At 40.3% G+C, this 27,941-nt stretch overlaps 2 protein-coding genes across 5 annotated transcripts; one reads left to right on the top strand and one right to left on the bottom strand.

The window, feature by feature from the left end:
• Positions 1-97: 97 nt before the first annotated feature.
• ACOT13 (acyl-CoA thioesterase 13) lies at positions 98-15,488 on the bottom strand. 2 transcript variants are annotated; one of them, XM_060109110.1, is made up of 3 exons: positions 15,031-15,488; positions 3,583-3,767; positions 98-1,914 (listed from the first exon to the last, which is right to left on the bottom strand). In XM_060109110.1, the coding sequence occupies exons 1-3, from the start codon at positions 15,460-15,462 to the stop codon at positions 1,758-1,760; spliced, it is 774 nt and encodes a 257-aa protein (XP_059965093.1). In that variant the 5' UTR covers positions 15,463-15,488; the 3' UTR covers positions 98-1,757. The 2 variants fall into 2 exon arrangements, with proteins under 2 accessions (XP_059965093.1, XP_059965094.1); XM_060109111.1 differs by having other exon boundaries at positions 15,085-15,488.
• Positions 15,438-27,773, top strand: TDP2 (tyrosyl-DNA phosphodiesterase 2). Of its 3 annotated transcripts, none has more exons than XM_060109107.1 (7): positions 15,438-15,731; positions 15,818-15,903; positions 20,138-20,311; positions 21,043-21,134; positions 22,892-23,010; positions 24,322-24,492; positions 26,850-27,773. In XM_060109107.1, the coding sequence occupies exons 1-7, from the start codon at positions 15,567-15,569 to the stop codon at positions 27,129-27,131; spliced, it is 1,089 nt and encodes a 362-aa protein (XP_059965090.1). In that variant the 5' UTR covers positions 15,438-15,566; the 3' UTR covers positions 27,132-27,773. The 3 variants fall into 3 exon arrangements, with proteins under 3 accessions (XP_059965090.1, XP_059965091.1, XP_059965092.1); XM_060109108.1 differs by having other exon boundaries at positions 15,439-15,629; XM_060109109.1 differs by lacking the exons at positions 15,438-15,731; positions 15,818-15,903 and adding an exon at positions 15,975-16,129.
• Positions 27,774-27,941: the final 168 nt, after the last annotated feature.

Raw genomic sequence — 27,941 nt, 5'->3', positions numbered from 1 at the left:
CACCCACAAAATAACTCTTTTGACATTTCGACGTTTTGTCTTTCTCCATATATTTATATATATTTTCTGAATTGTTTGGGAATTTGATCCCTTCCCCCTCAGTACTCCGTATATCCCAAGTACAAGGATATTCTTATTACCACAGTAAAATTATCAGACTCAAATGTAACAATGATATACTTTAATTTACCATCCATATTTCAGTTTTGTTGATTGTCCTCCTATCTTTGATTATGTTTTTTTTATCTCCCTATAGTTTGTACAGGATCATTGCATTCAGTTGTCATGTTTCTAGTCTCCTTTAATCTTGAACAGTTCCTCAGCTTTTGTTTAATGACCTTGACAGTTTTGAAGAGTACAGGCCAATTTTTTAAAACACAGAGTGTCCTTATTTTACATTTGAGTGATGTTCCTTCATGGTTAGATTTGGATTATGTATCCTGGCCAACGCCCAATGTAAGTACCTTATGCCCCCTAAAGTTAATATCCAGAAACACACTGTCAGTGTACACTGTTTTCATTTTAATTGGTCAATGTGATGTCCTATTTCCCAATTTTATAGTTATTATTTTATATCTACCCCTCCACATTTACCAGCATTCTGTTAAAAGGAAGAACTCTCCTGTCTTTGCTGTTTATTCAATATTATTACCTAAACAGTATGGACTCCCTTCCTTTTCAATGCTGTATAATTTTCATGCCTCTCATTTTCTTGAGCACTTCCTTACTTTCAAAGCACAAGATATGTTCATCTTGTATTTCCCAATCTGAGCCCCCAGCTCTGAAATCAGGTATTTCTCCAAGGAGCCCAAGTTACTTTTAGTGGGCAATACTAGATCTGGGTTTCCTGTGTGCTCACTGCTACTATCAAGTCTGCTTCTGTCCTTTCAGCAGACAGATCAGCATGTATTCTAATACAACCAAAGGATAATAAACCTTTAACTGTTGACTGTGTTTCCAGTTTCCAAAGTTGCTTTGGAACTGTACGATCTTCAGTCATGAAATGTTAACTAAGACCCCCTGATGGCAGAAACCAACTATTATGAATGCCATAGTCAGGAGAACTTCGAGAAATGGACTGAACAATTTGTGAACTTTCCAGTACTGCAGATGGGGAGATTCAAGATCTGCATGGTTTTATCATAGGTATGAGAAAAGGGGCTAATAGTATGCTCCCCCCACCACTATAAAATATGCCAATCCTGTAATAAATTCTCAATCAGAAAAGCAGTGCATCCACTGGACTATTTATCACTAATGTGCTTAGCCTTAAACTTTGTTGAGTACTACTCAGTCTTTTATTTTCCAGTGTGGCCTATGGTTCAACTATTTTGAAGTTCCATAATCTTCAAATTGGGTTAAAAAAATGTAACATTTTAGAGCTGAGAAGGACCTACAATTTGTTAAGGATTAATCGTTAATTTGTATTTCTCCTTTATCTTAATATTGAATTTTAGTTTCAAGGTAATCTTATCTCAAAACGGCCCTGCTAGCTTTGCTTTACCTGTTTTCAAAACACTTCTGAGCGAAGAATGTTTTCATCTAAGTATCATGTATGATTATAAACTAAAACTAAAGAGGCTTAGAATATAGGCAACTCTATCCTATATTCCACTTGATCTCTATGGCATTTTCCCCAAAGAAAATATTTCTTAGCCACTTCTGGTTGTGCTAATTTATTTTGAAAATTATATTTGTTCAAGTCAGATTTACTCTGGACATTCATTGTTGAGTTTCTCTAGGTCACCCTGCTGGTCTCAGTTTCCCAGGTGTTTTGTGTGTCTGCCTTGTGCTATTAATTTTCCCGTGGCCTTGTTCGTCAGATCCACAGAAAGAAATGCAAGTGTTTTTCCTTGCTTCAGAACGTGTGCTGTAATCACTATATCTTCTCCCATTTTAGCAGGTGACATGTACCTTGAAAAGAAACATTTAAATTTAGTTAACAGCAAATAGTTTTTAAAAGAGAAAGTTGTATGCATCTCATAACAGCCTTATGTTACTTATTTACTCCTAAATAGTTTAAGAATAATATCCTTTCTAATTTGAATGGCTGGTCCTGACCAAGTTATATCTTACTGATTCCTTATGCACACAAATTTCTTTTCCCAAAAATATAAGAAGGGGTTTTCAACTGCCCCCGCCTCCCCGTACTGCCCTATTTTTTTTTTTTGTTTCCCGCTTCATACTTATTTGTGGCTAGGGATTTCCTTGAGCTTTCACTTAATTGGCTTAACTTCCTAGGTGAAGTAACACTTGGTGTTAATATCTTGTCATATCAATATGCAGAATTTATTCAACTCTAAAGTGACTTAATAAGAACTATAAGGAATTAATATGAGGCCCTTTTGGATCTCAGCTCTTGATGGTGGCCAGTACTTTGGCAACACATACTTTGAAAGGCCAAAATTATGTTTGGCTTATTAAAAATCCTTTAGGATTGTAGCAGCAGTATCTCAGAAGATCATGAAATGCAGTGCTAGGTTGGAAGATCTCTCTGCTCGTAATAGAGGGTCTTAAGGCAAAGCAGAGTCATCAAGTGGTCTTACCCTTATCATGTGGAATAAGGTAAGGACTGCTGAATAGGCTCACCAGTGCCCAAGCAGATCCTTCTTTTTGTACATCTTAATTTCAGAACACCATTTGCATCTTGTCCTGTGATTTGCTTACTGCACTCTCAATTTATTTCCATAGTAGAGAGGGACTGAAAGTTAAGTTAGCCTAAAAAGAGATTTCGATTGTTTAAAAACCTGATAACATTATTTCCATTGCCCTTGTGATACATCACATTGGCTTTCCCACCCTAACCCCTGCCTCCCCTTCCAACAAAAATCTTTCTTCTCTTGCTTAGGTGGAAGAATCAATTGTCTTGAAACTAAGTCCCCGGGCCCTGCACTCTTTAGTGAGCGGGACACTGGCAACAGTACTAGTTAATGTGGGAATTTAATTTTTTGCATCTGGAAGTGTTTGGCCCCTGCAGGCATCTTCACAACAGTGAGTGACAAACCTGACACCTGGGGTTCTGCTTCCTTATCCTGAGGGCATGTCTGTGCAGTTGCAGGAAAACACGAAGTATTGCAAAACTGGACATTTGTGTTCACCTTGTTAGAAGGCAATGGCGACGTGTACTTGAAGGATTCCTCAACTTTTCTTTGATTTTTATTCTAGCTTTTCTCTATAGGTACTCAGTACAACCTTCATGAGACATTTGTACAAGTGGCACTTTTAAGGATTGTATGAAAAACAGTTACAAACCGTGAGTTTGTGATGATCTTTTCCCCACCAGTATGCATATTAGAAGCTGAATGTTTGCCTTTTTGAGTGTTTAGATCATTCCCCATTTATTACTGGTTGTATTACTGATTACTTATTATTACTGATATATATTGTACTTAGAAATTAATTCCTCTAGTTCTAGATTCTAAAACCATGGAATATTTTAAGGCAAATCTATAGCTGCATTTAAGGATGACCAGCTAAGGGCACCTCGTGCTTTATTTATGTTACAAACGTGTTTAGTCTCGTTTGTTTGAAATGAGTTACCACATTGGACAAAGTTATTTGGGGTACAGTTTGGATACCTACGTTATGTTCATGTCGACACTGACTCCGGGTGCTCCCCTTTCTGTGCACAGCAGAGCATATGTCGATACGGCATCCACTAAGGTGGCTGTCATGCCACCGTGGAGGGTGCCCATTTTATTGGTGTGCTGTTCTTCTACTTTCACTTCACAAATCACTTTCCCAGGGACAGCAGAAACAACAGTCACCTAAGTGTAAAAAAAAAAGAATTTTGAATATTTGGTGGTATTAGAAAAGCCCAAACAGCCTAACAAGAACTATCATTGGATTAAACCAAGTCACCCCCCAAAAATTGATTCAGAAATTGAAAATCAAGTTACCAATCTCTCTCTGATAGAAGTTAACTCTGATGTAAACTGTTTTGAAATTAAAAGGAATATTTAGGGAAAAACAGGAGTAGTTTTTCTTAATCTCCACTCCTCTGCAGAAATCAAACATTCCGTCTGAGCTTTTCAGCCTTATGTACAACAACCTGGCATCTCTTAATGTCTCCTTAGAAATTTTGCACCAACAAAGCCAGCTGGTCCTTGTGATCTGTTAACCCATTATAGTTTTAATTTGGATGTTCCCTAGTTTTTGCACAAAGTAATTTTTTAGAATGACTTCATAATGAATGGTTTAAAACCATTTACTAGAAGAAATTGAGTAATTCAATGCATTACTAGAATTAATAAGCTTATACCACAAACCTATTTTAATATAAAAAAGTTTGATAGAAGCCAGCAAAGTTAAATTGCTGCTTTTAAGGTCCTGCCCCATTTATAGTATCATAATGAAAAAATTATATGAAAGATAAAATGTGGAACAATGAATTTTAAATGTTATATCAAACATCTTTAGAAAGGAAACTTAAAGAAAAATAATAGAAATATGTTTCTTATATCCTATCTAAATTACTAGGAAAAAACATCATAGATAATATTTAGAAGCTGGAACCAAACTGTGAATGGAATGTGCTGCATCCAGCAACGTAATTCTCACTGTCACTAGACGTGTTCAGGCAGAATATGGATGAATATTTGATGTGTCTATTTGTAGATACAGGAAAGGATGTCTCAAGCATTAAATGGTTTAATTCTAGATAACTACCATTTACTGAGCACGTTCATGTCAGGCACTGTGCCAAAGTCTTTCCATATACTATATAACAAGGAAGGGATTAGTTCCAGTTTGTGTAACTTAAATTCAGAGTGGTTTACTCTCAAGGTCACCCAGGATGAGACAGAACTGAGATTCAGATCTAGGTCTGTCCACCTCCAAGTCTCCCTAGTTGCTAACTATAGAATCTCTAGGTATTCAGCGTCCTTTATGCTCCCACCGGGAAGACATTTCAGCATTTCACAAACTATGACTTTAGTTGTTTGCTGTTGTTTATCCCCTAGAAGGCCCTGATGTAAAACAGAAACAACTATAAAATATGAACCATCCTAAATAATATGTCATGTTTTGCTTAATGGGTAAATCAACGGAAAAGTAAACGTTAGAACGGGATCAAGTCTATACAATAAATGACCTAGCCACAAGATGTCCTCATAAACTAATAATACACACCAAGCAAGCCCAAGGTGTAAACTCACCTTATTGGGGGCATTTACCCAAGTCTGTCAAGCACTGCAATCTAAAGATGAACGAGATCTAATCCCTGCTTTTAAGGGGTTCCCAGTTTAAAGGAATAGACACATGCACACTGCAGTAGAGCGAATTACTGCAGATAGGATAAATACAGGTTGCTGGAAGTAAGGATCTTACTTATCAAAGTATGTTTTCAGGGAAGAGACATTAGGAAAGGCATCCTGGGGAATTATTTGTGGATTGAAGGGCGGGCAGGAGTTAGGCAGGTGAAGACAGGAAAAAGCCAGGCAGTTCAAGAAATAGAATCGAATAGGAAAGCATCATAGTCACCAAAGGTAGTTTAGTGTAACTTTAAGGTATGGTGTGTTTAGTAGAGGTCAGTTCTTAAAGTTCCATTTTATTATCTAACTTTGGCTGGGATGACAAAAGGTAAAACAAATGTCAATTGGATTTTCTACTGCAGACTACTGATTTTGTTTTTTGTTTTTTGGTTTTTTTTGGCTGCATCAGGTCTTAATTGCAGCATGTGGGATCTTCGTAGCAGCGTGCGGGCTCAGTAGTTGCAGCACATGGGCTTAGTTGCCCCACAGCATGTGCGATCTTAGTTCCTTGACCAGGGATCAAACCCACGTCCCCTGCGTTGGAAGGCGGATTCTTAACCACTGGACCACCAGGGAAGTCCCCCAAAATACTGATTTTAATTTTTATCTTTTTCCACAACTTGAAAGGACAAAGGACATACTAAGATACAAAACTGGCTGAAAAGGTATGTTGGAATAGAAATACTTTTGTACTGGTCAGTCAGATATGGCAGAGAAATGCTTTTATGTGTTGCCAATTCTTTTTGGTTTTTTTGGCTGGGCTGCATGGCTTGTGGGATCCTAGATCCCTGACCAGGGACCGAACCCGGGGCCCTCAGCAGTGAAAGTGTGGAGTCCTAACCACTGGACCGCCAGGGAATTCCCTGTGTTGCCGATTCTTGTCTCCCTCAGTAAAAATAAGTAAACCAATGGAAGACAACAATGAAGGGATGTCTTACCCAACCTCCCAGAACTAACAAACAGTCTTGTGGTGGAAGAAACCAATGGAGAGCTACCTGTCTGATGAAGAATGGGGCTGGGGGAGGACAGTATTTTAAAAAAAAAATAGATCTCAGTCAAGATATAGGCTGTAGAGAGCACACGTGTTTATTAGTTAGCACACGGCTAACTTTGTGTTACAGACCATGCTCAGAAATGTACAGGCATTGTCTTACAGGCATTGAGACGCTGTCTCGATCCTCACAAATCTTTGAAGTAGATAGTGTTATCTCCATTGGACCCAGGAGTCTCTGGCTTAACCACTAATGCAAAACTGCCTCCCCTCACATCTCACCTGGACTGCTGCAGACAACTAGGACCTCATGCATCTGGAGGAAGATGGGTGTGTAGCCTTTTATGATGCCATGGGATCAGAAATATAGCTGCCATGGCCCCAATAATCCTGCAGGTTGGATGACTGCAATAGATTGGCAAGAACTTTTATGGCTCAGCCCAGTCTGACACAGCAGACTCCTCAGTTTAGCATAAAAATGGTCTTAAATGGACATGCGCTCATATAATCATGTGCCCCTTTTCTGTATGCCTGCAGTGTACTGTCTCTTCCCTGCACCTCAGGCATTCACGTGAGTTTATATGACTCATGCTACCACAGCATCCCCCCCTGCCACCCCTGACCTGCAGGCTCAAATTCCATCACAGAGAGAGATGCTTCAGGTGACGAACACAGTCTCTCCTTTCCTCACTTGGCTTTTCAGTAAAGACATTGAGAAGGGATCCCTAATAGTCAGCAGCAATGAAGGAGACTGTCCCTAATAGGAAGCTCTGCCCAGAACCCAGAATTATTCTTAGACCTTGAGGTTTCCAATCTTTCTGGTCTTTAAGAGTCACCGCCTCGTTGGGACTGCTGCTGATTGCTGAGCAGCATGCACACGGCCTCTGCTAATGGATAAAGAAACATATGTCTCTGGCTCTGTAAGGGTGTCTGTAACGGGCCTCAAGGAGTGTGGCACATGGCATGAGAAAACCTGCACGTATGTAAAAACGTGAGTCAACCAAGGAGATGGAATGCGAAAGACCATATGTATGCACAGAAGCACAGCGAACAGGTCATATTAGTGGATGAGAATTTTGTGTATTTGTAAAGGAGGCTGTTTTCAAAGCAATTTGCCCTGATGATGGACACAGCTGATTTCATACGTGACACAGTGCAGATACCAGAGGAAGTGTGTCTGAGGAGGATGTAAAAATGCACTGCCTATCAGCAGGAGAAGAGGTAAACAGTAAGATAGAAGGTGGCAGTGTGATGGGGTGGCAACAGCAAGAAAAATAGTTGGAAATTCTGTTAAGGGGCCATAAAAGGGCATAAGCTATTCAAGAACTGTGGTTCAGCCATGCTGCTGTATCAGTCCAACACTTCAGTTTTATAATAAATGTATGTTTTAGTAGCTTAGTTACACAGCTGATGAGACCAATAGTTAAAGAGTACTAGCTCTGGAGCCAGACTTAGGCAAGATCCTTTTTTTTTTTTTTTTTTTTTTAATTATTTTTGGCTGCATTGGGTCTTTGTTGCTGTGCGGGCTTTCTCTAGTTGCAGGGACCGTGAGCTACTCTTCCATTGCGGTGCGTGGGCTTCTCATAGCAGTGGCTTCTCTTGTTGCGGAGCATGGGCTGTAGACGTGTGGGCTCAGTAGTTGTGGCTCGCGGGCTCTAGAGTGCAGGCTCAGTAGTTGTGGCACACGGGCTTAGTCGCACAGGCTCAGCAGTTGTGCCTCGTGGGCTCTAGAGCACAGGCTCAGTAGTTGTGGTGCATGGGCTTAGTCGCAGGGGCTTAGTAGCTCCGTAGCATGTGGGATCTTCCCGGACTAAGGCTCGAACCCGTGTCCCCGGCATTAGCAGACAGATTCTTAACCACTGCGCCACCAGGGAAGCCCCTTAGGCAAGATCCTTAACTGAGGTTTCCTTAGCTGTAAAGTGAAAATGATAGCAGTACCCTCCTAGAGTTTTATAAAGATTAAGATAAAATTCAAATTAAGTTAGAACGGGGCCTGGCATATCATAGGTGATTAAAACATTTTAATTCTCATCCTTATCAAAGTTGTGACTCAAACACAACCATCAAACTGAAAGTTGGTTTGGATAGTTTCACATGGATTTGCTTAAAACTGCCCAGTTGGAATTGTTTCTGTTGCCAAGATCAAGGATGACTTAATTACTAAATTCACTGGATGCTTTTCAGCCTGTCCCTCACTTGACCTCTCAGCACTCTGCAACATCTAAACTGTTTTCTGGCCATTCCTGAACTCCCACGTTCACACCTCCGGATTCTTTTCCTCCTCCACTAGCCACTCCACATCCCCTTTGCTGGCTCTTATTCTGCAATGCCCACCAGTCATTCAGACTCACAAGCCCACCAAAGGCTACGCTTGGTGCCAGTTTCACTCAGGATACAGAACAGTTTCTCTAAGGGTAGGTACTATAATACAATGTTAATACACAGGCAGGGAGCAGACAACTTGGGTTTAGATCCCCCTTACTAGCTGTGAGGCCTTAGAAAAGTTAAGCTTCTATTTTCTCATGTGTAAAATGGGGATAATAATAGTACCTGCCTCATTGGGTTGTCCTGAGGATTAAACGAAATAATTTAGGTAAAATGTTTAGTGCAGCATCTGGCTCAGAGGGCTCGATAAATGTTAGTTATTACTGAAAATGCCACAACTATGAAGATGACTCCAGCCCGCTTGGTTCTCAGAACTTTCGCTTGGCTTATTTTTAGAGGCCGGAACAACCCTGAAGGTGCTTTTCTGAAGGTGAATATGATCCCATCAGATCCCCTGCCTTCTACTCTGCAGTTCAGTTCCTTTCTGAGCATGCCCCAATGTACCTGACTGATTGTAAAAGTCCCAGCTACCAGATAAACAGCAGAGTCCCCTGATATGAGTGCGCAAGATGTATGTAGCAACTCTACAGGAAGGGAATAGTGATAAATCTAATGAGTGATGTAAGCCATGACCAATTTAAGGTAGTTAGATAAAAGGCCTTCTCAGGGCAGATACCCCAGTATACAGAACTGCCCCAAACCCTGGAGTCATCACTCCTCTTTCCCTCCTATCTCACTATCCAACTCATCAGCAAAGCCTGTCAGCTCTAGCTTCAAACAAGTCCAGAATGCCAATCACTTTCCCAGCCCCCATCACCACTCATTATACTTCCACTTGAATCCGAGCCCTCATTCCCCTCCCGTCGTTACAGAAGCCTCCCAAGTTATCTCCCTCCTTCTGCCCTTGCCCACCTTTTGTCCATTCTCAGTCTTAGCGACAAGAGTGCTCCTTTTAAAATGCAAGTCAGGTTATATGACTCTTCTGTTCAAAACTCTCTAATGGAACTCCATTCCACTCAGGGTAAAAACCAAAGTCCTTACACAGTGAAGCCATACATGGTTAGCTCATCTCCAAATCGTCCCTTCCGAGTCTCCTTGGGAATCCTCTTGAAACACTGCAAGCAGACAGTGTGGTAAAGTCCCAGGGCCTTTATGTTTGCTGTTCCCCTGCCTGGATCAATCTTCCCCTTGGAGTATCTATTACGTGCAGATCTTTACTGTTTCAGTGACATCTTCCAAGATGACAGTATTTAAAACTGAACTTTCAAAAAAATAATTCCACAGAAACACATATTTCAGGGAAAAATACTCTCCTGTCCCAATATTGCTTATCATGGCTCTCTGCTTTATTTTCTTTGATAGCACTTATTACCATCTAACATACTATATATTTTATTTACTTATTTTGTTCAGTGTTTGATTTACCACAATACAACATAAGTTCCACGAGTGGTAGGGTTTTTGTTAGTTTTGTTCACTGGTATATCCCTGGTGCCGAGAATGGTGCCTGGCACATAGTAGATACTCAAATGTTTGTTGAATGAATGAATACATTCAAATCTGAAGGTCGGCTAAGAGCATTCTACAACAATATGCCCAACATTTAGTAGCTTCAGCAACTGATTGAACAAACCACAGGGACTATCTTCTATGTGAAAGGCATTCTCACTAGGCACTGACAGATGCTTATTAAGCATCTGCTATGGACTTGCTCTCAAAGAGCTCTCAATGAGGAGAGGGAAGACAGAAAAAGCAACAGATATTTTCAATAATGTATAGTAAGTCCTATGATAAAAGTTAGCCAAGGTATAGAAGTGAATCAGAGGAAGACAGTTGGAGATGCCAGGGAAGTCTTTCTAGGGACAGTGGGTGCTATTTGAAAAGGACACTGAAAGATAAAAGTAAAAATGGGGGCCAATTGGGTCAAAGGTAGAGGATCCAAAAATAGGGAGTGTATGAACCAGTAGAGGCTATAAGAGAAAACCAAAAATAAAAGTTAGCAAATGGGTGCCATGGGAGGCAAAACAAAGCCCTAGGGAAGAGCTAAGAGGAATTTAATTAAATATTCCCTGAAGATTTAGCCAGCTGAACAACTACTCTTGTTCACTGGAGTGCTGGTGATGGTGAGAGATGTGCTGAGTGTCCCTGTATTTTTTCCCAAAGGCTGGCAAATGGCAGATTTTATCAAATTATTCTAGAATGCCTATAAAGGTGGATGCTATGAAGGCCTCTGTCACATCAATCACATTGGCAAGATTTCTCTCAAATACAGCTTCTCTGCTGCCTTGAACCTGGAAAAGAGGGGCTAATAGAGGAGGAACGTCCTCACCACCTACAGACTGAGGATTGGGGCTATCCACTCCTCCAGATCTCCTCTCAAGAGGGAAAGCACAAACTTGGGTAGAATTTTTGCAGCTGATCTAGTTTGGAATGTGGTACCTGAATATAGAGTCATTCCCGGGAAGGAATTATGCTCTGCAGGAATGTAAATATGGTGAGCCAGTTGCGATAATGCCACAAGTCAAACAGCAACAAAGCAGTTTAAATAATCTCTGTTCACTGAGGAACAGTATTCCAGAAATATCTATTGGCATATCATGTTGATAAATTTTAAATAATATTACTGTCCTTTTGTGGTAGATCCAAAGCCTCAAAGTTTTTCTAGTAAGTATAAGGTCAATTCTTACCTTCCTAATCATTTCTATAGTCTTCAAAGGCTCCTTATCTTTCTCAACCCTGTATGTCCTCAAGGTTCAGTCCTAAATCCTTAATGCTTCTCTCTAGTCTGTTCTTCCTCTTGAGACATCTCATTCACCTACACATCTTCACCTCTCATTTCCACAAGGATGACTCTACACAATTTTACCTTGCTTCGGAACTGCCCTCCCTTATTTCTTTGTGTGTTGGATTCCACATGGTATTTCCGGATCTCACCTGAGATATGTTCTTCCACATGTGTTATTGTGGGGGAAAGAGTTCCACTGGCAAGTAACTTAAACATAATAAGTTTAAACATGTTTATCACAGAACTAGTCAAAAGTTTTAAGATATAAAAGGGATATAATGACTCCACTCAGAGGAGATACATAGTGTAGCCAAATTCAGAGAGACAGACTGTAGATGAGGGTTGCCAGGGCTGGGGAAAAAAAGGGAATGAGGTTATTGTTTAATGGGTAGAGTTGCAGTTTTGCAAGATGGAACTCTGCTATGGACTTGCTCCGAAAGAGCTCTCAGTGAGGAGAGGGAAGACAGAAAAATCAACGGATATTTTCAACAATGAATAGTAAGTCCTATGATAAAAGTTATCATAGGAAAGTTCTGGAGATGGATGGTGGTGATGGTTGTAAACCATGTGAATGCAATAATTACTATTGAATACTTTAATATGGTTAAGATGGTGAACTTTATGTGTATTTTACTACAATTTTTAAAAGGGGGTATACAACATCAATGTTTTCTGAAATTATTTATTCATAGGACTCTTCTCAGGGCACATCTGATGGGACTGTTCCTTGGAACCCACTTTTCTCCTCTCTGAGATGATAAACTCCTAGAGGCGAGGAATTGTGATTGGCATTTCTTTATAACCTAGAGTACTTAGTTTGTTGACTGATTTAAAAGTGATCGTATAGCAAGAACAGGACACTTTCTTTTTTGGGCTTAAAACAAAGTCATTTATTAGATTCTGATTCTGTCAGTTGGCAATTTAGGCTGGGCTCAGCCAGCCAGTTCTTCTGTTGGGCCTGCCTGGACTCACTCTTGTTTCTACAGGCAGCTGGCAGATTGCTAGGAGCCGGTTGACTTAGATGGCATAATTCACATGTATGGTGCTTGGTGCTGGCAGTTGGCTGGAGTGATGGGAGTGACAGACCACATGTAGGACATTCATTTTGTGTGTTAGTTTTTCTGTATCAGTGTTTTATAAAACATAGGTTTTGTGGGTATTTATAAACACTGATAAAACAGAGGTTTTAAAAAGAGAACAGGCTTAAATAAAGAAGTTCTAATGTATGATCTCATGCACTGACTTGACATCTGTACCAGGACTAATTTTGCAATTTGCCTTTTTCAACAGATCATTTTTAGAGGAACAGAAAGTCACCATCCTTTATCAGATTCTATATGCCAGGTCAAAACATCTGTTCAAAAAACAAAATTCCCACTGGAATATTACCAGCCAAATATTCAAGTGTTATTCTACTTGATTCATTGACTTTGTGGGGTGATGGAGTAGACTTGACACGAGAGTACTGTACATCTCACTTGCTTCTTACACCCAGAAACATTATTCCTTCTCACCTTTGCAAAAGCAATGAGGTATAGAGGACAAGTGTGTCTGAGAGACCATATACGTCTTTACTCCAATTTAGTTTTAACAATTTTCTTGCATTTTAAAATCCTGCACTTAAAAGTGAGCATTTCTTGCCTTGAAAAATCTCTGGTGTCATATTTAAATCACCAAAGGGACAATTCTTTGACATAAAATAATTTTGTCAGTCAAGGTCCAGTGAGGTGCAAAAACCACACTAGTTATATTAAGAGACTTTAAAGAATTGTTGGGACTTCCCTGGTGGCGCAGTGGTTAAGAATCCGCCTGCCAAAGCAGGGGACACGGGTTCGAGCCCTATGCCGCGGAGCAACTAAGCCCATGTGCCACAACTACTGAGACTGTGCTCTAGAGCCCGCGAGCCACAACTACTGAGCCCGCGTGCCACAACTACTGAAGGCCGCGCGCCTAGAGCCCATGCTCCGCAACAAGAGAAGCCACTGCAATGAGAAACCCGTGCACCGCAACGAAGAGGAGCCCCGGCTCGCCGCAACTAGAGACCCAGTGCAGCCAAAAAATAAACTAATTAATTAAAAAAGAATTATTAACCAGAGATTTAGAGAAAGACCACATTCTGTTCCATGCCAACACATGTAGAAATCGCATGATTTGAACAACCAACTCAAACTTCAGTGCAAAGACAGGTTTATATATTCTTATAAAGAACAACAAAGTAGCAATTTATCTAGTTTTGACCTAGGAAAAAATGAATGATAAGAGGATGGTTTAAGTCAAGTGTTCAAAACCTCAGCACTGTTGACGTTTGGAGTGGGTGATTCTCTGTCATGGGGACAGGGGAGGGAACCTGTGCAGTGTGGGATGTTCAGCAGCGTCCCTGGCCAATAGCCACTAGATGCCAGTCCCACCCCTCCCATCACACTCCAGTTGTGATGATCAAAAATGTCTCCAGACACTGTCAAATGTCCCATGGGGAGCAAAACCACCTTCAAATGAGAACCACTGGTCTAGATCACGTTACCTTAAAATTTATGGTAAGAGAAACCATGCTCACGACTGGATTTATAGATCACTAAGCATAAACCTGTACTTTAGCCTGAGCAACTCTTCCCACACAAAAAGTAGACAACTACAAAATCCATTTTTGATAAAATTAACAAATACAGAGCACCTACTATGGTACTGACCTGTGCCGGTAACATGGTAGCCACTAGTCACCTGTCAGTATTGAGCACTTGAAACATGGCTAGTATGAACTGAGATGTGCTGTAAGTGTAAAATTCACACGGGATTTCAAAGATTAAGTACAAAAAGTACTCTTTTCTACTAATTACATGTTAAATATTTTGGATATAATGATTAGAATATTTTACTAAAATTAATTTCACTTCTTTTAAAAATGTTTATAATATTGTAATAACAATTATATAATGTTACAATTATAAAATTATTATTATAAAATACCTCATTCAAAATGGAGTTGGGAAGCCCTGAAGGGAGAACTTTCCCCCACTTACCACTCCTCACAGCTTACTTTATAAACCCCAGCAGGAAAAAAGCAAGATTTTCTTCTCGTCCAGCAACAACCCAGCTGCTGAGAAACCTCCGCAACTCAACCAATGCGACGACCGACAGCCCCAGCTCTCCTCTCCTCCAGCGAACTTGTTCAGAACAGCTCCTCTCAACTTTCTCCTCTCCTCGCTATAAAAGAACAGTTGAGGGCTTCCCTGGTGGCGCAGTGGTTGACAGTCCGCCTGCCGATGCAGGGGACACGGGTTCGTGCCCCGGTCCGGGAGGATCCCACATGCCGCGGAGCAGCCGGGCCTGTGAGCCATGGCCGCTGAGCCTGCGCGTCCAGAGCCTGTGCTCCGCAACGGGAGAGGCCACAACAGTGAGAGGCCCGCGTACCGCAAAAAAAAGAACAGTTGAGGACTTGCCTATGGTTGGCCACAGTTTGCATGTCCCAAAGTGCAATTCCTCTGCTATTTTTGCTGGCTAAGCCATTTTGCTGGCTAAACCACTTACGTTTTCGCTTTAAAGACTGACAGGTCAATGTAGGCACACCTAGCACATAACTGTGCTCCATTAAAGTAGTAATTATTATTACTAAGGTGAATTTAGGGACGCAGTCCAACAGAATCTAGCCAGAGACAATTTATTCAGCGCTCACCACGAACCAAGCATGGTGCTTTCTTTCCCTTCATTAGAAACCGCGTCTTCGCCTCTAATACCTTTTCCAAACTTCTGTCAAAACCGAGAGCCTTGCCTGAGAACTTTACCGCCTCCAGCAGACTCTTTGCCTTACAGCTCATCGTGGACCGTTCGCCGGCTCCCAGGTCCCACTCAAGAATGATTCTTGGAAGAGCAGGGAAGCCCGGAAATTCGCAAAAGAACAAGGACAGAAAGGGCGAAAGGTTTGCAGCCTTCTGGGCCCGCGACGCACTCCAAGTCCGCACTCGCGCGCACCCGCGGCCACGGCTCGCGCACTGATGTTCCGCGCCTCGTTGTGACCTCGCGCGCACGCGCTGTTTAGCCTTCGCCAGCCCGGGCCCGCTTTCCGGCTGCGCAGGCGCTCTGTCGTCCTCCGAAAGCGGAGCGCGTTTCCGCATGAGGCGGTTGATTCGTGAGCGCCGGGGCGCTAGGCGCCTGCGCAGAGGCTCAGGCGTCTCCCCGCTCGGCCCGGGTTAGAGGGAGGTGAGTTGGCGTAGATCCCATGGAGCAGAAGAGCGGTCCGGATGGTGCACCGGAGGCTGAGCGGGAGGAGGGAGAGCCCGAGGTAAAGAAGCGGAGACTTCTGTGTGTGGAGTTTGCCTCGGTCGCGAGTTGCGACACCGCCGTGGCTCAGTGCTACCTGGCCGAGAACGACTGGGAGATGGAAGTACGCTTTCGCTGCTTCTCTCTTTCCCGCTCTTTACTTTGGTCCGTGCAGCGCACACGTCCCATCCCTGTGTCTGTGTTTTGCAGAGAGCGCTGGACTCCTACTTCGAGCCGGCAGTGGAGGAGAGCGCTTTAAAAAGCCATCTTGATACCGCCTTTGAGCCCGAGTCCTGGTGAGTGATGACGGGGCGGGGACGACTCAGGGCGGAGGCAGTTTATACCGGGTTGCGTTGGGCGTCCTGGGACCTGCAGTCGAGTTGGACGGGCGGGTTTGAGTAGAGGCACGTCTCGCCTCTGAATAGCCGGAGGTGGAGGGTTTTTGTTGGTGCGTGGGATGGAGACGCGTCGCAGCAGCGGGGCTGACGCTTCTCCCCCGAAGTCCAGGCTGTCACTTGGAAGGTACTTTGGAGTCGGGGGGTGGGGAGTGGGGGAATACCTGAAATGTAATTTTTTGACTCCAATTTTAGGAAATATGTAAGCAAGAGTTTCAAAACAAATGAATGAGGCAAAATCCTCTACTGAGGAATGTTAACTTGGAAGTCTTCTTCTTATATTGTTGTTTATTTACTCTCTGCCGCCCGGCCAGGATAATAGTTTTTATAAACTGCACATCCGCCCCTATTATTCCAGTGCTCCCTCCCCAATTCATGCACTTCTGCTCTTAAAGTCCAGGTGCCTTACAGGTCCCTCCACGGTTTGACCATATTTCTGGGTTCGTTTCCTTTCACACTCTCTTTCCTACCCTACAAAACTTCCAGGCATACCAAACTTTCCCTTTCTCCAGTGGGCCATTTTTTCTTGCCTTTCAACCTTTGTAAAGATATTTATCATCTCTGCCTAGAACCCTTTTCTTCCTCCTTCCTTGCTAAGTAACATTTATCTTAAAAGTCCAGCTTAGATATGATTTGTCTTCAAGAAGCTTTCCCTGATTTCCCAAGTCTGGGTAAGGTTCTCCTCTTAAGTAATTCTGTATAGCATCATGCATGACAACTTAATTCATATTATAATCGCTATTTAGTATTTTTTTTTTTTTTTTCTTTTTGCGGTATGCGGGCCTCTCACTGTTGTGGCCTCTCCCGTTGCGGAGCACAGGCTCCGGATGCGCAGGCCCAGCGGCCATGGCTCACGGGCCCAGCCGCTCCGCGGCATATGGGATCCTCCCGGACCGGGGCATGAACCCGTATCCCCTGCATCGGCAGGCGGACTCTTAACCACTGCGCCACCAGGGAGGCCCCTAAACTTTCCCTTTCTCCAGTGGGCCATTTTTTCTTGCCTTTCAACCTTTGTAAAGATATTTATCATCTCTGCCTAGAACCCTTTTCTTCCTCCTTCCTTGCTAAGTAACATTTATCTTAAAAGTCCAGCTTAGATATGATTTGTCTTCAAGAAGCTTTCCCTGATTTCCCAAGTCTGGGTAAGGTTCTCCTCTTAAGTAATTCTGTATAGCATCATGCATGACAACTTAATTCATATTATAATCGCTATTTAGTATTTTATATTTCCCACTAGACTACGTATTTGGTGAAGCCAGTATCTGTTTCATACATTGTTGATTTCCCAAAGTCTCATACAATATTTGGCATGTAATAAGCTCTCAATAAGTATGAATTGATTATATAAAGTTCTCCCAGCTGTATGGGCAACCTCTACAGTTAACTGTTCGTAGTAGATACTCTTTTCTCCCTGTGATCTTTTCAGCTGCACTGTCTTTTAAATGTGATAAGATCATTTCATTAGGCTCCTTTCTCCATCTGCCTGGCCTGTTGTTGGGGAATTGTCTACCCATCCACAGTGACATATCTCTGGCTCCCATGTTGTATTAGCTAGAGCCAGTTAGAGTAGTAGGTGTTCACCTAGCCCGTGCTGGCCAGTCAGATCCTCTCTCCTGGGATTAGGACCAAGAGTGTTTAGTGAATCTTCCTGTCAAGCTGGGACTGTACATGTTAACTCAGTACCTGTGGGGGACCCATACCCATACTCTTTTATGCATGGGGAAGCTGAGAATGCTAGTCTGCAGAGAGAGAGTGAAACCAAGGGCCGCTGAGTAGGATTGAGAGAGAGCCTTGATCGAACTTCCATAGGCATAGCTGTGTTCCTGTACTTGGCTCTGGGACATGATTGTTTCCTTGTGAATCCTTTTGTTTTACTCAGACTAGCCTGTGTTAGTGTCTGTTAGTTGTATCCTAAATTGTAGTCAGTAAAGAAATTGGAACAAAGGAGGTGGAGTCCCTGAAATCGTCCCTCAAAAAAAATGTGGGTGGAGCTGAGTAATGGTTGGGTAGAGGAGCATTAGGAGTCCCCTAGCCCAGAATCATGAATTGGCAGAAAACCAGCAAAGTGATGGATGAGGCTGTGGTCTGTTGTCTCTTGGAACTCAGATCAAATGCCAGTGAGAGTGAGGCTTCATCTATAGAATAGAATAAGAATCCACACTGATATAAATACATTTGTCCAGGAGTGAAGGGAACACTTTCCCTCACAGTAGAATTCCAACTACTAAATGTTGCAGGCATGTGAGAGTTAGAAAAAAAATTACCATTTGGGAACTATCTTGATAGTAATTATCTCAGACAGGAATCATCAATGGACACTAAAACTAAGGGACTTGCCTGGTGGCGCAGTGGTTAAGAATCCGTGTGCCAATGCAGGGGACACGGGTTTGATCCCTGGTCCGGGAAGATCCCACATCCCACTGAGCAACTAATCCCCTGCGCCACAACTACTGAGCCTGCTCGCTGCAACTACTGAGCCCATGTGCTGCAACTACTGAAGCCTGCACGCCTAGAGCCCGTGTTCCACAACAAGAGAAGCCATTGCAATGAGAAGCCCGTGTACCACGACAAAGAGTAGCCCCTGCTCGCCGCAACTAGAGAAAGCCCGTGTGCAGCAATGAAGACCCAACGCAGCCAAAAAAAAAAAGATAAATTAAAAAAAAAAAAACTAATAGGTAAAAGTTGATGAGAAACAAGACATTTACATAGTCTCAAAGTACCTACCCGCAGAATACTTATTACATGGGGGGAAGTCATAACTGTGCAGTGGAGAAACCAAGGGATCAAAGTTAACGTGACCAGTACTGGAGACAAATCCAATACTTCTGGATCAGGCCTCCTGACCTGATGCACTGAGGAGGACACCCTATCACTTCTGTGTCATTCCTGCCAGAAAATACACATCCTCAGAAAACATCCGACAAACCCAACCTGAAGGACATTCTACAAAATAAATGGCCTGTATTCTTCAAAACATCAAGGTCAGGAGAGACAAAGACCGAAGAACTATTCTGGATCAAAGGAGCTTGAAAGAAACATGCCATCGCAATGCAACATGTGATCCTGGATTAGGACATTACTGGCACAATTGGCAAAGTTTGAATAGATCTTTAAATTATATAATAACATATCAATGATAATTTTCTGATTTTTGATAATTGTACTAGGGTATGTATGTATGTCCTTATTTTTAGGAAATGCATTCAAAAGTATTTATGCAAATGTTTCAGAATAAAAAGAGTAAAGCAAGTAAATGTTAAATAAGTAAAATGTTAACATTTATCTGGATGAGTGGTGAGTAGAATTCTTTTTACTGTTTTCTGAGAGTCTGAAATTATTTCAAAAAAAGTTTAAAAGTTAACTAGACTTATCATGGTGATCATTTTGCAGTGTATACAAATATTTAATCATTATATTGCGTGCCTGAAACTAGTATAACATTATCTGTTAATTATACCTCAATAAAAAAAATTTTTCAGGCGTTCCCTGGCAGTCCAGTGGTTAGGACTTGGCGCTTTCACTGCTGTGGCCCAAGTTCAATTCCTGGTTGGGGAACTAAGATCCCAAAAGCTGCGTGGCGTGGCCAAAAAAAAATTTTTTTAATTAAAAAATAAAAAATTTGTAAAGAAGTTAAAGTATTGGCATTACATTTATTAAAATTATAAATACAAAACTCTAGTTCTATTGGTCAAGCAAGTCACTAAGGTCCAGATTCAAGGGGAAGGGTATTAGTTGGACTTCACCTCTCAGTGAGGGGAATAACAAAGAATTGCAGCCATTATTTATCTGGCACAATGAGATCTTATTTCAAGTGTGATTTAAAATGAATCCAGATAAATGTGGAAATCTTACATTACTCAGTCTGATTTGGGGTCATAATTTATCAAATCATTTTAGTGACCTATGTCATTGAGGGATATTGAGTTGGTTCTAAGTGAGCAGACATTTGGATAACACAGTAAGAATCTATTTTTCCTCACTCCTCAGACTCTTGCTCTTCTATAGGCAGATACTTTTAGGACTCTTAAAACTTATTTACCTGTAGAATGAGGGCTACAGAGAGTCACAAAATAATTTTTAAATTAATCAGTTTATAGATTATTTGCAAAGTTGTGTTTCATTCTTATCTTGCCAGTGTTGACCTAACCAAGGAAGAAACAAGTGATTCCATTAGTTCTAAATCCAGCACATCTGAAAATGTTCAGCAAGAAGATGGCAGCATGTTCTCTTTCATTACCTGGAATATTGATGGATTGGACCTGAACAATCTGCCAGAGAGGGCTCGAGGGGTGTGTTCCTATTTAACTTTGTAAGTATTATTACATCTGTGTCATGGTAACGTGATAATGTGTCTTACCTGCCTACAAGGAGGGTAACAGTTCAAGGTTATGGGCTTTGGAATTGGTCCTGACTTCAGAGTCCAGCTCTCAGAGGAAACATCTGAAGGAACTGGGAGTGACCACCTCTGGGAGCAGGATTGTGGCTTGGGGTACAGAGGGAACACTAATTTTTGTTCATAACCTTCTAGTACTATTTTACTTACTAAACTTTGTATATAATTATTGCTATGAAAAGAAAATTACCAAAAGGATCCGTATCTGCCACACACTAGCTCTGTGACCTTGTGGAACCATTTGTAAGCCACTTCAGTTCTCCAGAGCTCAGTTTTCTTCATCATGGATAATAACTGTTTCAAGAGGATTGAAGAAAATAACACTTAAAGCATCTGTTAAGAGTGAGGACCATTGTAGGTTCTTAATATTATTGGTTTCTAGTGTCAATGATTCCTGTTCTTCTAACTTTGAAGGGTTGTCATGTATATGTTTTTTTTTTTAATTTTATCTTTACGGTATTATTTGTTAAATAGCACAGGTCTTTCTCATGTTATCGTTATCAAAGGTCAGCATAAATATTGAATATTAGATGTCCTAGAGGGCTATAATTTTGTGTTTCTTCTATGCTGTGGCATTTTCCTAATCCAGGTAGCTGCAAATGAAATGGTATACCTCATATTTTTCATAAATTGATGTGTTTAATTAGGTACAGCCCAGATGTGGTATTTCTACAGGAAGTTATTCCCCCATATTCTACCTACCTAAAGAAGAAAGCAAGTAGTTATGAGATTATTACAGGTAACAGTTTTCCTGTTATTTAACTTGTCTTTTTCTTTGAAAAACAAGGTGAGAGATAAACCAAAGTTAGACAATTGGAACATAGACAGGAAAAAGCACAAATAAAGTAAGTTTGAGAAAAAGAAGTCAGACACAAGATACTAAAAAAATCATAGGAGAATATGTTGCATATGTGGAAAAATGGTTGAAATGGATGATTTTTCAGGAAAATATAAATTGCCAAAATTTGAGGCACTGAGTAGCTTTTTGGTGAAATCAAATTGTTAGAAAATGTTTAAGTGTGGTGATTGCATTGTGGTTATGCTTTTTCAAGAAGTCTTTATTAATTTCTTTTTATTTATTTTGTTCTTTTTCTACCTTTTTGCCCTGAATATTTTAGTTTTTGATTTTTCATCTATTTTGTTTTTACTAAGTGCATTTAATATACCACTTTGGCTTCATTTCATGACTTTTGGCTAAATCTCATGTTTTCTTTGACTTTCACTTTTACCTAGTGTATGATTTTAATTTTGATTTACTTTTTAATCCAAAATTGCTGAAGAGAGGGTTCTCTCTATCTGCCTTTTCTCTCTCTCTCTCTTTGCGGGACAACTTTTCTGCATTCTCTTGGGGATTCCTTTTGCCTGTCTTCTGTTTTGGTTATCTTGTTTTCTGAATCCCATGCTTTCTTCCTTGGTTTACTTCCTCATTTTATTGAAGCACATTCTCTGGTCACTTTCTAAGAAGTAGCACATGGGGAGTGAAGTTTTTGAATCCCAGCCTATTTGGAAATGCCAATGTTTTATTCTCATAGTTCCTTGATAGTTTGGCTGGACAAAGATTTCTAGGTAGAAAGTCATTTTCCCACAGAATTTTGAAGGCATGATTTCAGTGTTTTCTAGTTTCCAGTATTGACGATTAGAAGTCTGATGCCATTCTAATTCTTGATCTTTCTTCCCGCTCTGGAAGCTTTGAGGCTCTTCTTTTTAACTCCAGTGTTTTGGGGGTCTTTTTTTCATTTATTATGCCAAACACTTGGTAGGACCTTTCAGTCTGGAGGTTTGTGACCTTCAGTTCTGGAAAATTCTTTTTTCTGTCTCTCTCTTCTTTCCTCCCTCCCTCTCCCTCTCCTCATCCTTTCCACCTGCTGGACTCCCCACCTGCCATCTTTCTAGTTTGCTGCCCTCCTCCCTGCCCCTCCCTTTCCCGTTCTTCCTCCCTTCTCTTCCTGTTCCTCTTTTCCAGGTTCCCCTCCGTTCTGATAAACCAGTTACCACTTCTCCACCTACTTTGTTCTCTGCAAAACTTGGAAGCTTTCATTCATTGCCCCTCCATTTCTGTTTCTTCTTGCAAGTTTATACCTTTCTAAATTTTTTATTCACTTACTGTGATTTTTCTGGTGCTTCCCGAGTGAAAAGTAACTGCATGTCAACTTGCCTCAGTTTAAGTCTCATCTACTCTGCCTTTCAGAAATTTTTCAAATTTTTTGGTTTGGTATTAGCACTGTTAACTGTTTTGGGCACTTATGTAAATTCATTTTTATTTTTGTATTTCTTCCGTACTTCCAGTTACACTTTTATATTTCTTCCATACTTACAGTTACAGAGGGACTTGGTTGACCATCTTCAACTATTTTGAAATAATAGTTTACTTTTAAGATTTATATCCATTTATATATCTATACCTGCTTGTTATAAAATTTTCAATAGGGGAGCTTGGGATAAACTGCAGATACCCCTGATCTCTCAGCCTAAATTCTTTTCCGCAATCATTTGAAGGTCATGAAGAAGGCTATTTCACAGCTATAATGTTGAAGAAATCGAGATTGAAATTTAAAAGCCAAGAGATTATTCCTTTTCCAAATACAAAAATGATGAGAAACCTTTTGTGTGTGCATGTAAGTAATGTTTTTAAATTGACTGTTTTTTTAAAAACAAGAATGAACTGTTTTTTTCATAGTTCCATGATGGTGTTCTTTTTAAAAAACCATTGTCTTTAGAAAAATATTTACTCCTCACTTGTAGGTTCTTTTAAATAGTCTTAAAGAACTTTATAAATTAAAATTTTACATACATTTCAAATATAGACAAATTGTAAAAATAAAATCCTTGATTCATTGGATGTTTTCTTAATATATAAGAGTTTGCTGACATTCCACAGTTGCTTCCTAAAGTAGTTTTTTTTTTTTTTTTTTTAAATGCACTGTACTTGGTACTGTGTTGTACTCTGTGAGTCTTACAAAAATGAGTCAAATAGATCTTGGTCTCATAGGGCTCATAGATTAGCTGGGGAGAGATTGTATGTATAGTACCTAAAATAAACGAAAGGCATAAATGCCCTGGGAGAGGTATAATGATATACCATGGAAGTTTAGAGAAAGGGAAGATGATTTTCAGCTGCATTGTTTAGTGAAAGTTTCATGATGGAAGTTGTGTTTGAATTGGGCCCTGAAAAATAAGTAAAATGTAGACATTAAGAACAGTGCAGGTGGCAGAACCACCATGAGCAAACTTTTACAAATTGTACATAGCAGGGTATGTATATATGAAAGACGGCATGTGTAGCTATAAACGAGCCTTCTATTCAGTTGGATGTAGAGGGCACAAAGGGGGTAGTCTGACGACAGGTTGGTAAAGTAGGTTGGATCCAGATTATAGGAGATCATGAATGCCCAATGTGAAGAATTTGAACTGGACTCTGCAGGCAATTAGTTTAAATAATGACAGATCTTACATTGTTGGTATCTTAATTGCAAATGGTAAATGATTCTCATTCATTCATTTAACTGACATTATTTTGAGTTACCTATGTGCCAGGCTCTCGGTAACATAGTAATAAATAAAAGAGCCATCTTTGCTTTCAGATGAGTCAGGGCTTTGTAGGAGAGAGAGAATTGTGCTGCAGTTCAATCTAGGGGACGTTATAAACAGTCTACACAGCGTGCTGTAGGAGGATAGGGGAGGGAGCCACTGATGCCTGGGATGCTGGGGAAGGGCTCACAGTGGAGTTGACATTCGAGGGAGGTTTTGAAGTATTAGTGGGTACTTGCTCAGTATACTTTGACCTTTAAGGATAAGCACAGTGCTGATTATTTAGTTTCACTTTAGTAAATACATACCAATCAGCTGAATAATTACTGATTCTGTTAACAAAGTTCAGTGTTAATTGTTAGTGGATCATTTTAACAACTCTGTTTATCTTGTTGCAGGTGAGTGTGTCAGGAAATGAACTTTGCCTTATGACTTCTCATTTGGAGAGCACCAAAGGGCATGCTAAGGAACGAATGAATCAGTTGAAAATGGTTTTAAAGAAAATGCAAGAGGTTCCAGAGTCCACTACAGTTATATTTGCAGGAGATACGAATTTAAGGGATCACGAAGTGAGTGATGAAGTCATTTCAGTGCTTATGGGCAGATTATTGCTGTGGAAACTAATTTAGGTTTCTTTTGACTAAAGCTATTAAAACTAGGACTTTGATCTGTTCATAATGTATAAGTGACCTTGCAGATGCAATTCAGCAAATGATTATTTAGCCTGTGCTACTTGCCTAGCACAGGGGAAGCAGAGGCAGAAGGGGCTGTTACATTATTGGGTGAAAACATATATATGGTATATGAAACAGACAACACAAAACAATATATATTGGTTAACAAGAGGGGTATAGAGAAAATAATGATTAGAAGAATTTAGAAAAGATTGTTTATTTGCAGTTTCTTAGTTGTAAGGTAAGAAGAACAGAAAGATTTGACCAACATAGTTGTCCCTAACTCTTCCTTCTGGATTTTCTTTTTTCAACCTTTTTTACCTTCATGACATTGGATTTGGTAGTGATTTCTTGGATATGACACCAAAAGCACAGACAACAAAAGAAAAAATAGATAAGGTAGACTTCATCAAAATTAAAAACTTCTGTGCATCAAAGGGTATTATCAATGGAGTGAAAAGGCAACCCATGGAATGGTAGAAAATATTTGCAAATCATATATCTGAATATTCAGAATATACAAAGACCTCCTACAATTAAAAAAAAACACACGGAAAATAAAAACCTCATTAAAAACTGGGCAGGGGACTTCCCTGGTGGTCCGGTGGTTAAGAATCTGCCTTCCAGTGCAGGGGATACAGGTTCCATCCCTGGTCGGGGAACTAAGATCCCACATGCAGCAGGGCAGCTAAGCCCACACGCCGCAACTACTGAGCCCACGTGCTGTGGAGCCCACACACCACAGCTAGAGAGCCTGTACGCCACAGCTAGAATGCCCACGTGCCACAGCTTTGGAGCCCACATGCTCTGGAGCCCACGCACCACAACTAGAGAGAAGCCAGCACGCCGCAATGAAAGATCCCATGTGCCACAACTAAGACCCGACGCAGCCAAAAATAAATAAATACAATTTAAAAAAGAAAAAAATGGGCAAAAGATTTAGACATTTCTCGAAAGAAGATATACATATGGCCAGTAAGTTCATGAAAAGATGTTTAACATCATTGGTCATGAGAGAAATGCACATCAAAACCATGATGAGATACCACTTCACATCCATTAGTATGACTATTATAAAAAAACAAAACAACAGAAAATAACAAGTGTTGGCAAGGATATGGAGAAATTGGAACCCTTGTGCACTGCTTCTGGGAATGTAAAATGGTGCAGCTGCTGTGGAACATGGTGTAAGGATTCCTCCAAAAATTAAACAGACTTTCCATATGATCCAGCAAGTCCACTTCTGGGTGGATACAAGCAAGCAAAAGCAGAGCCTCAAAGTTGTACACTTGTGTTGGTAGCATTATGCACAGTAGCTAAAATATGGAAGCAACCTAAATGTAAGTGTCCATTGACAGATGAATAAACAAAATGCATATATTGATACATGAAACAATATTATTCAGCCTTAAAAAGGAAGGTAGTATTGACACATGCTATAATGTGAATGAACCCTGAAGACATTATGCTAAGTGAAATAAGCCAGTAATAAACGGACAAATGTTCATGATTCTTCTTATATGAGTTTCCTAAAGTAGTCAAATTCATACAGACAGGAAGGAGAATGGTGGTTGCCAGGGGCTGAGGGGAGGGTGGATTGGGTAGTTCGTGTTTAATGCGCAGAGTTTCAGTTTGGGACATTGAAAAGGTTCTGGAGCTGGATGGTGGTGATGGTTGCACAATCATGTGAATGTACTTAATGCCACTGAACTGTAATGTTAAATTCGTAAATTTTATGTATACTTTACCACGATAAAAAATTTTAAATCCTAGAGTGAATGGGAGGAAAAGTTAATGTTGTTAGTAAATTTCAAATAAAACTGAAGGCATTTGACATTGTTAGATCATATAAATGGTATACTTCTCAATTTATAGATTAGAGTAACAGTTTTGCCTTCTTTACACTTAATGTTCATTTTTAAAAAACTACTAATAGCAATAACTGAGACCATGGATTTTCAGTCTTCTGAGTTGTATCTGACTCCCAAAGTTAGGAAGCCACTGTGGCAGAAGAGAAGGGGCAAATTTCAGACCTCTCTGTCTCTCTTGATATTTTTATATTACCTACTTATTATCATGCAGTAAAATAATTTTATAACATATCTAGTTGTATCTAGTTGTGCATTTGTGCATTAGTAAATAATCTGTGGCATTCTGATTTGAAAAGTTGCACTTAGATGTGGTAATGGTAAAGACCTTTTTAATATAAGGGAAAAAAGACTGAAAAGAGTTTTCTTTCTTTTTCTTTTTAGGTTACCAAATGTGGTGGTTTACCCAGCAACATTTTGGATGTCTGGGAGTTTTTGGGCAAACCTAAGCATTGCCAGTATACATGGGATACACAAATGAACTCTAATCTTGGAATAGCTGCTACTTGTAAGCTTCGTTTTGATCGAATATTTTTTAGAGCAGCAGCAGAAGGTGGCCACATTATTCCCCGAAGTTTGGACCTCCTTGGGTTGGAAAAACTGAACTGTGGTAGATTTCCTAGTGATCACTGGGGTCTTCTGTGCAACTTAGATGTAATATTGTGAACTGCTTTTCAAATACGAGTTTTAAATGTTCTGAGCAATTTTGTTCTGTGTTTTTGCAAATATAATTGCTACCTGTCTGGAAAGGTAGTTTAATATGGAGGAATTAATATACTGGATCATTGTAACAAAAGAAAAAACGACTGTGATTTTATTTTGTGGATTGTGTCCTCAGATTTCAGAACTAAATCTTAGTGTTTATTTAAATGAAAGCATACCTGTGTTCAGAACATGAGGCCTCTTAATGAAAGGTCGCGAAGGCTATCAGCTCTTACAAGCTCTGGCTTGTAATAGTGCTCACAGCTGCTGGCTGGATCTGCATTTAAATAGATTGCAGCTATCCTACGTCAGACTTTTTGTCAGCTAACAGTGCCTAATTGGTAAGCTAGAAATGAACTCATGATTTAAAATCCGTTAATTTTTAAAAATTCATGTTTGTAGTTATGTCACCAACAGAGGCAAAGTTAGGCTTGATAATGATTAAAGTCAGTTTTATAGAGGCATTGAACTTTTTTTCTAAGAGAAAAATAAATGTGTAAAAAGAATTAGCCTTTTTTGCTACTTGTAAAACTGAATTTTTTTCAAGACATGGATGAGGAATACTTCTACATGTGCTTTAAGGAAACATTTTTTTCCCATAAGAGAATGTACTTTAAATAAAGAATTCTGCTTGTTTATAGTTTGTTTTAGTATGTTTTTGTGCTCATGATGGGATTGAAGTTTTTACCTGCTTCCTGTTTCTGGCTCCACTGCTACTGTTTCACCTTTGTGTGGGAGAAAACAGCTTTCCACGTGGCTTCTCACTCTGCCAAG

Source organism: Mesoplodon densirostris, chromosome 10 (genome assembly GCF_025265405.1).
Source record: "Mesoplodon densirostris isolate mMesDen1 chromosome 10, mMesDen1 primary haplotype, whole genome shotgun sequence".
In the NCBI taxonomy this organism is placed as follows: domain Eukaryota; kingdom Metazoa; phylum Chordata; class Mammalia; order Artiodactyla; family Ziphiidae; genus Mesoplodon; species Mesoplodon densirostris.
Note: the sequence above shows the minus strand (reverse complement) of the source record. Positions and strands in the feature narration are given on the sequence as shown.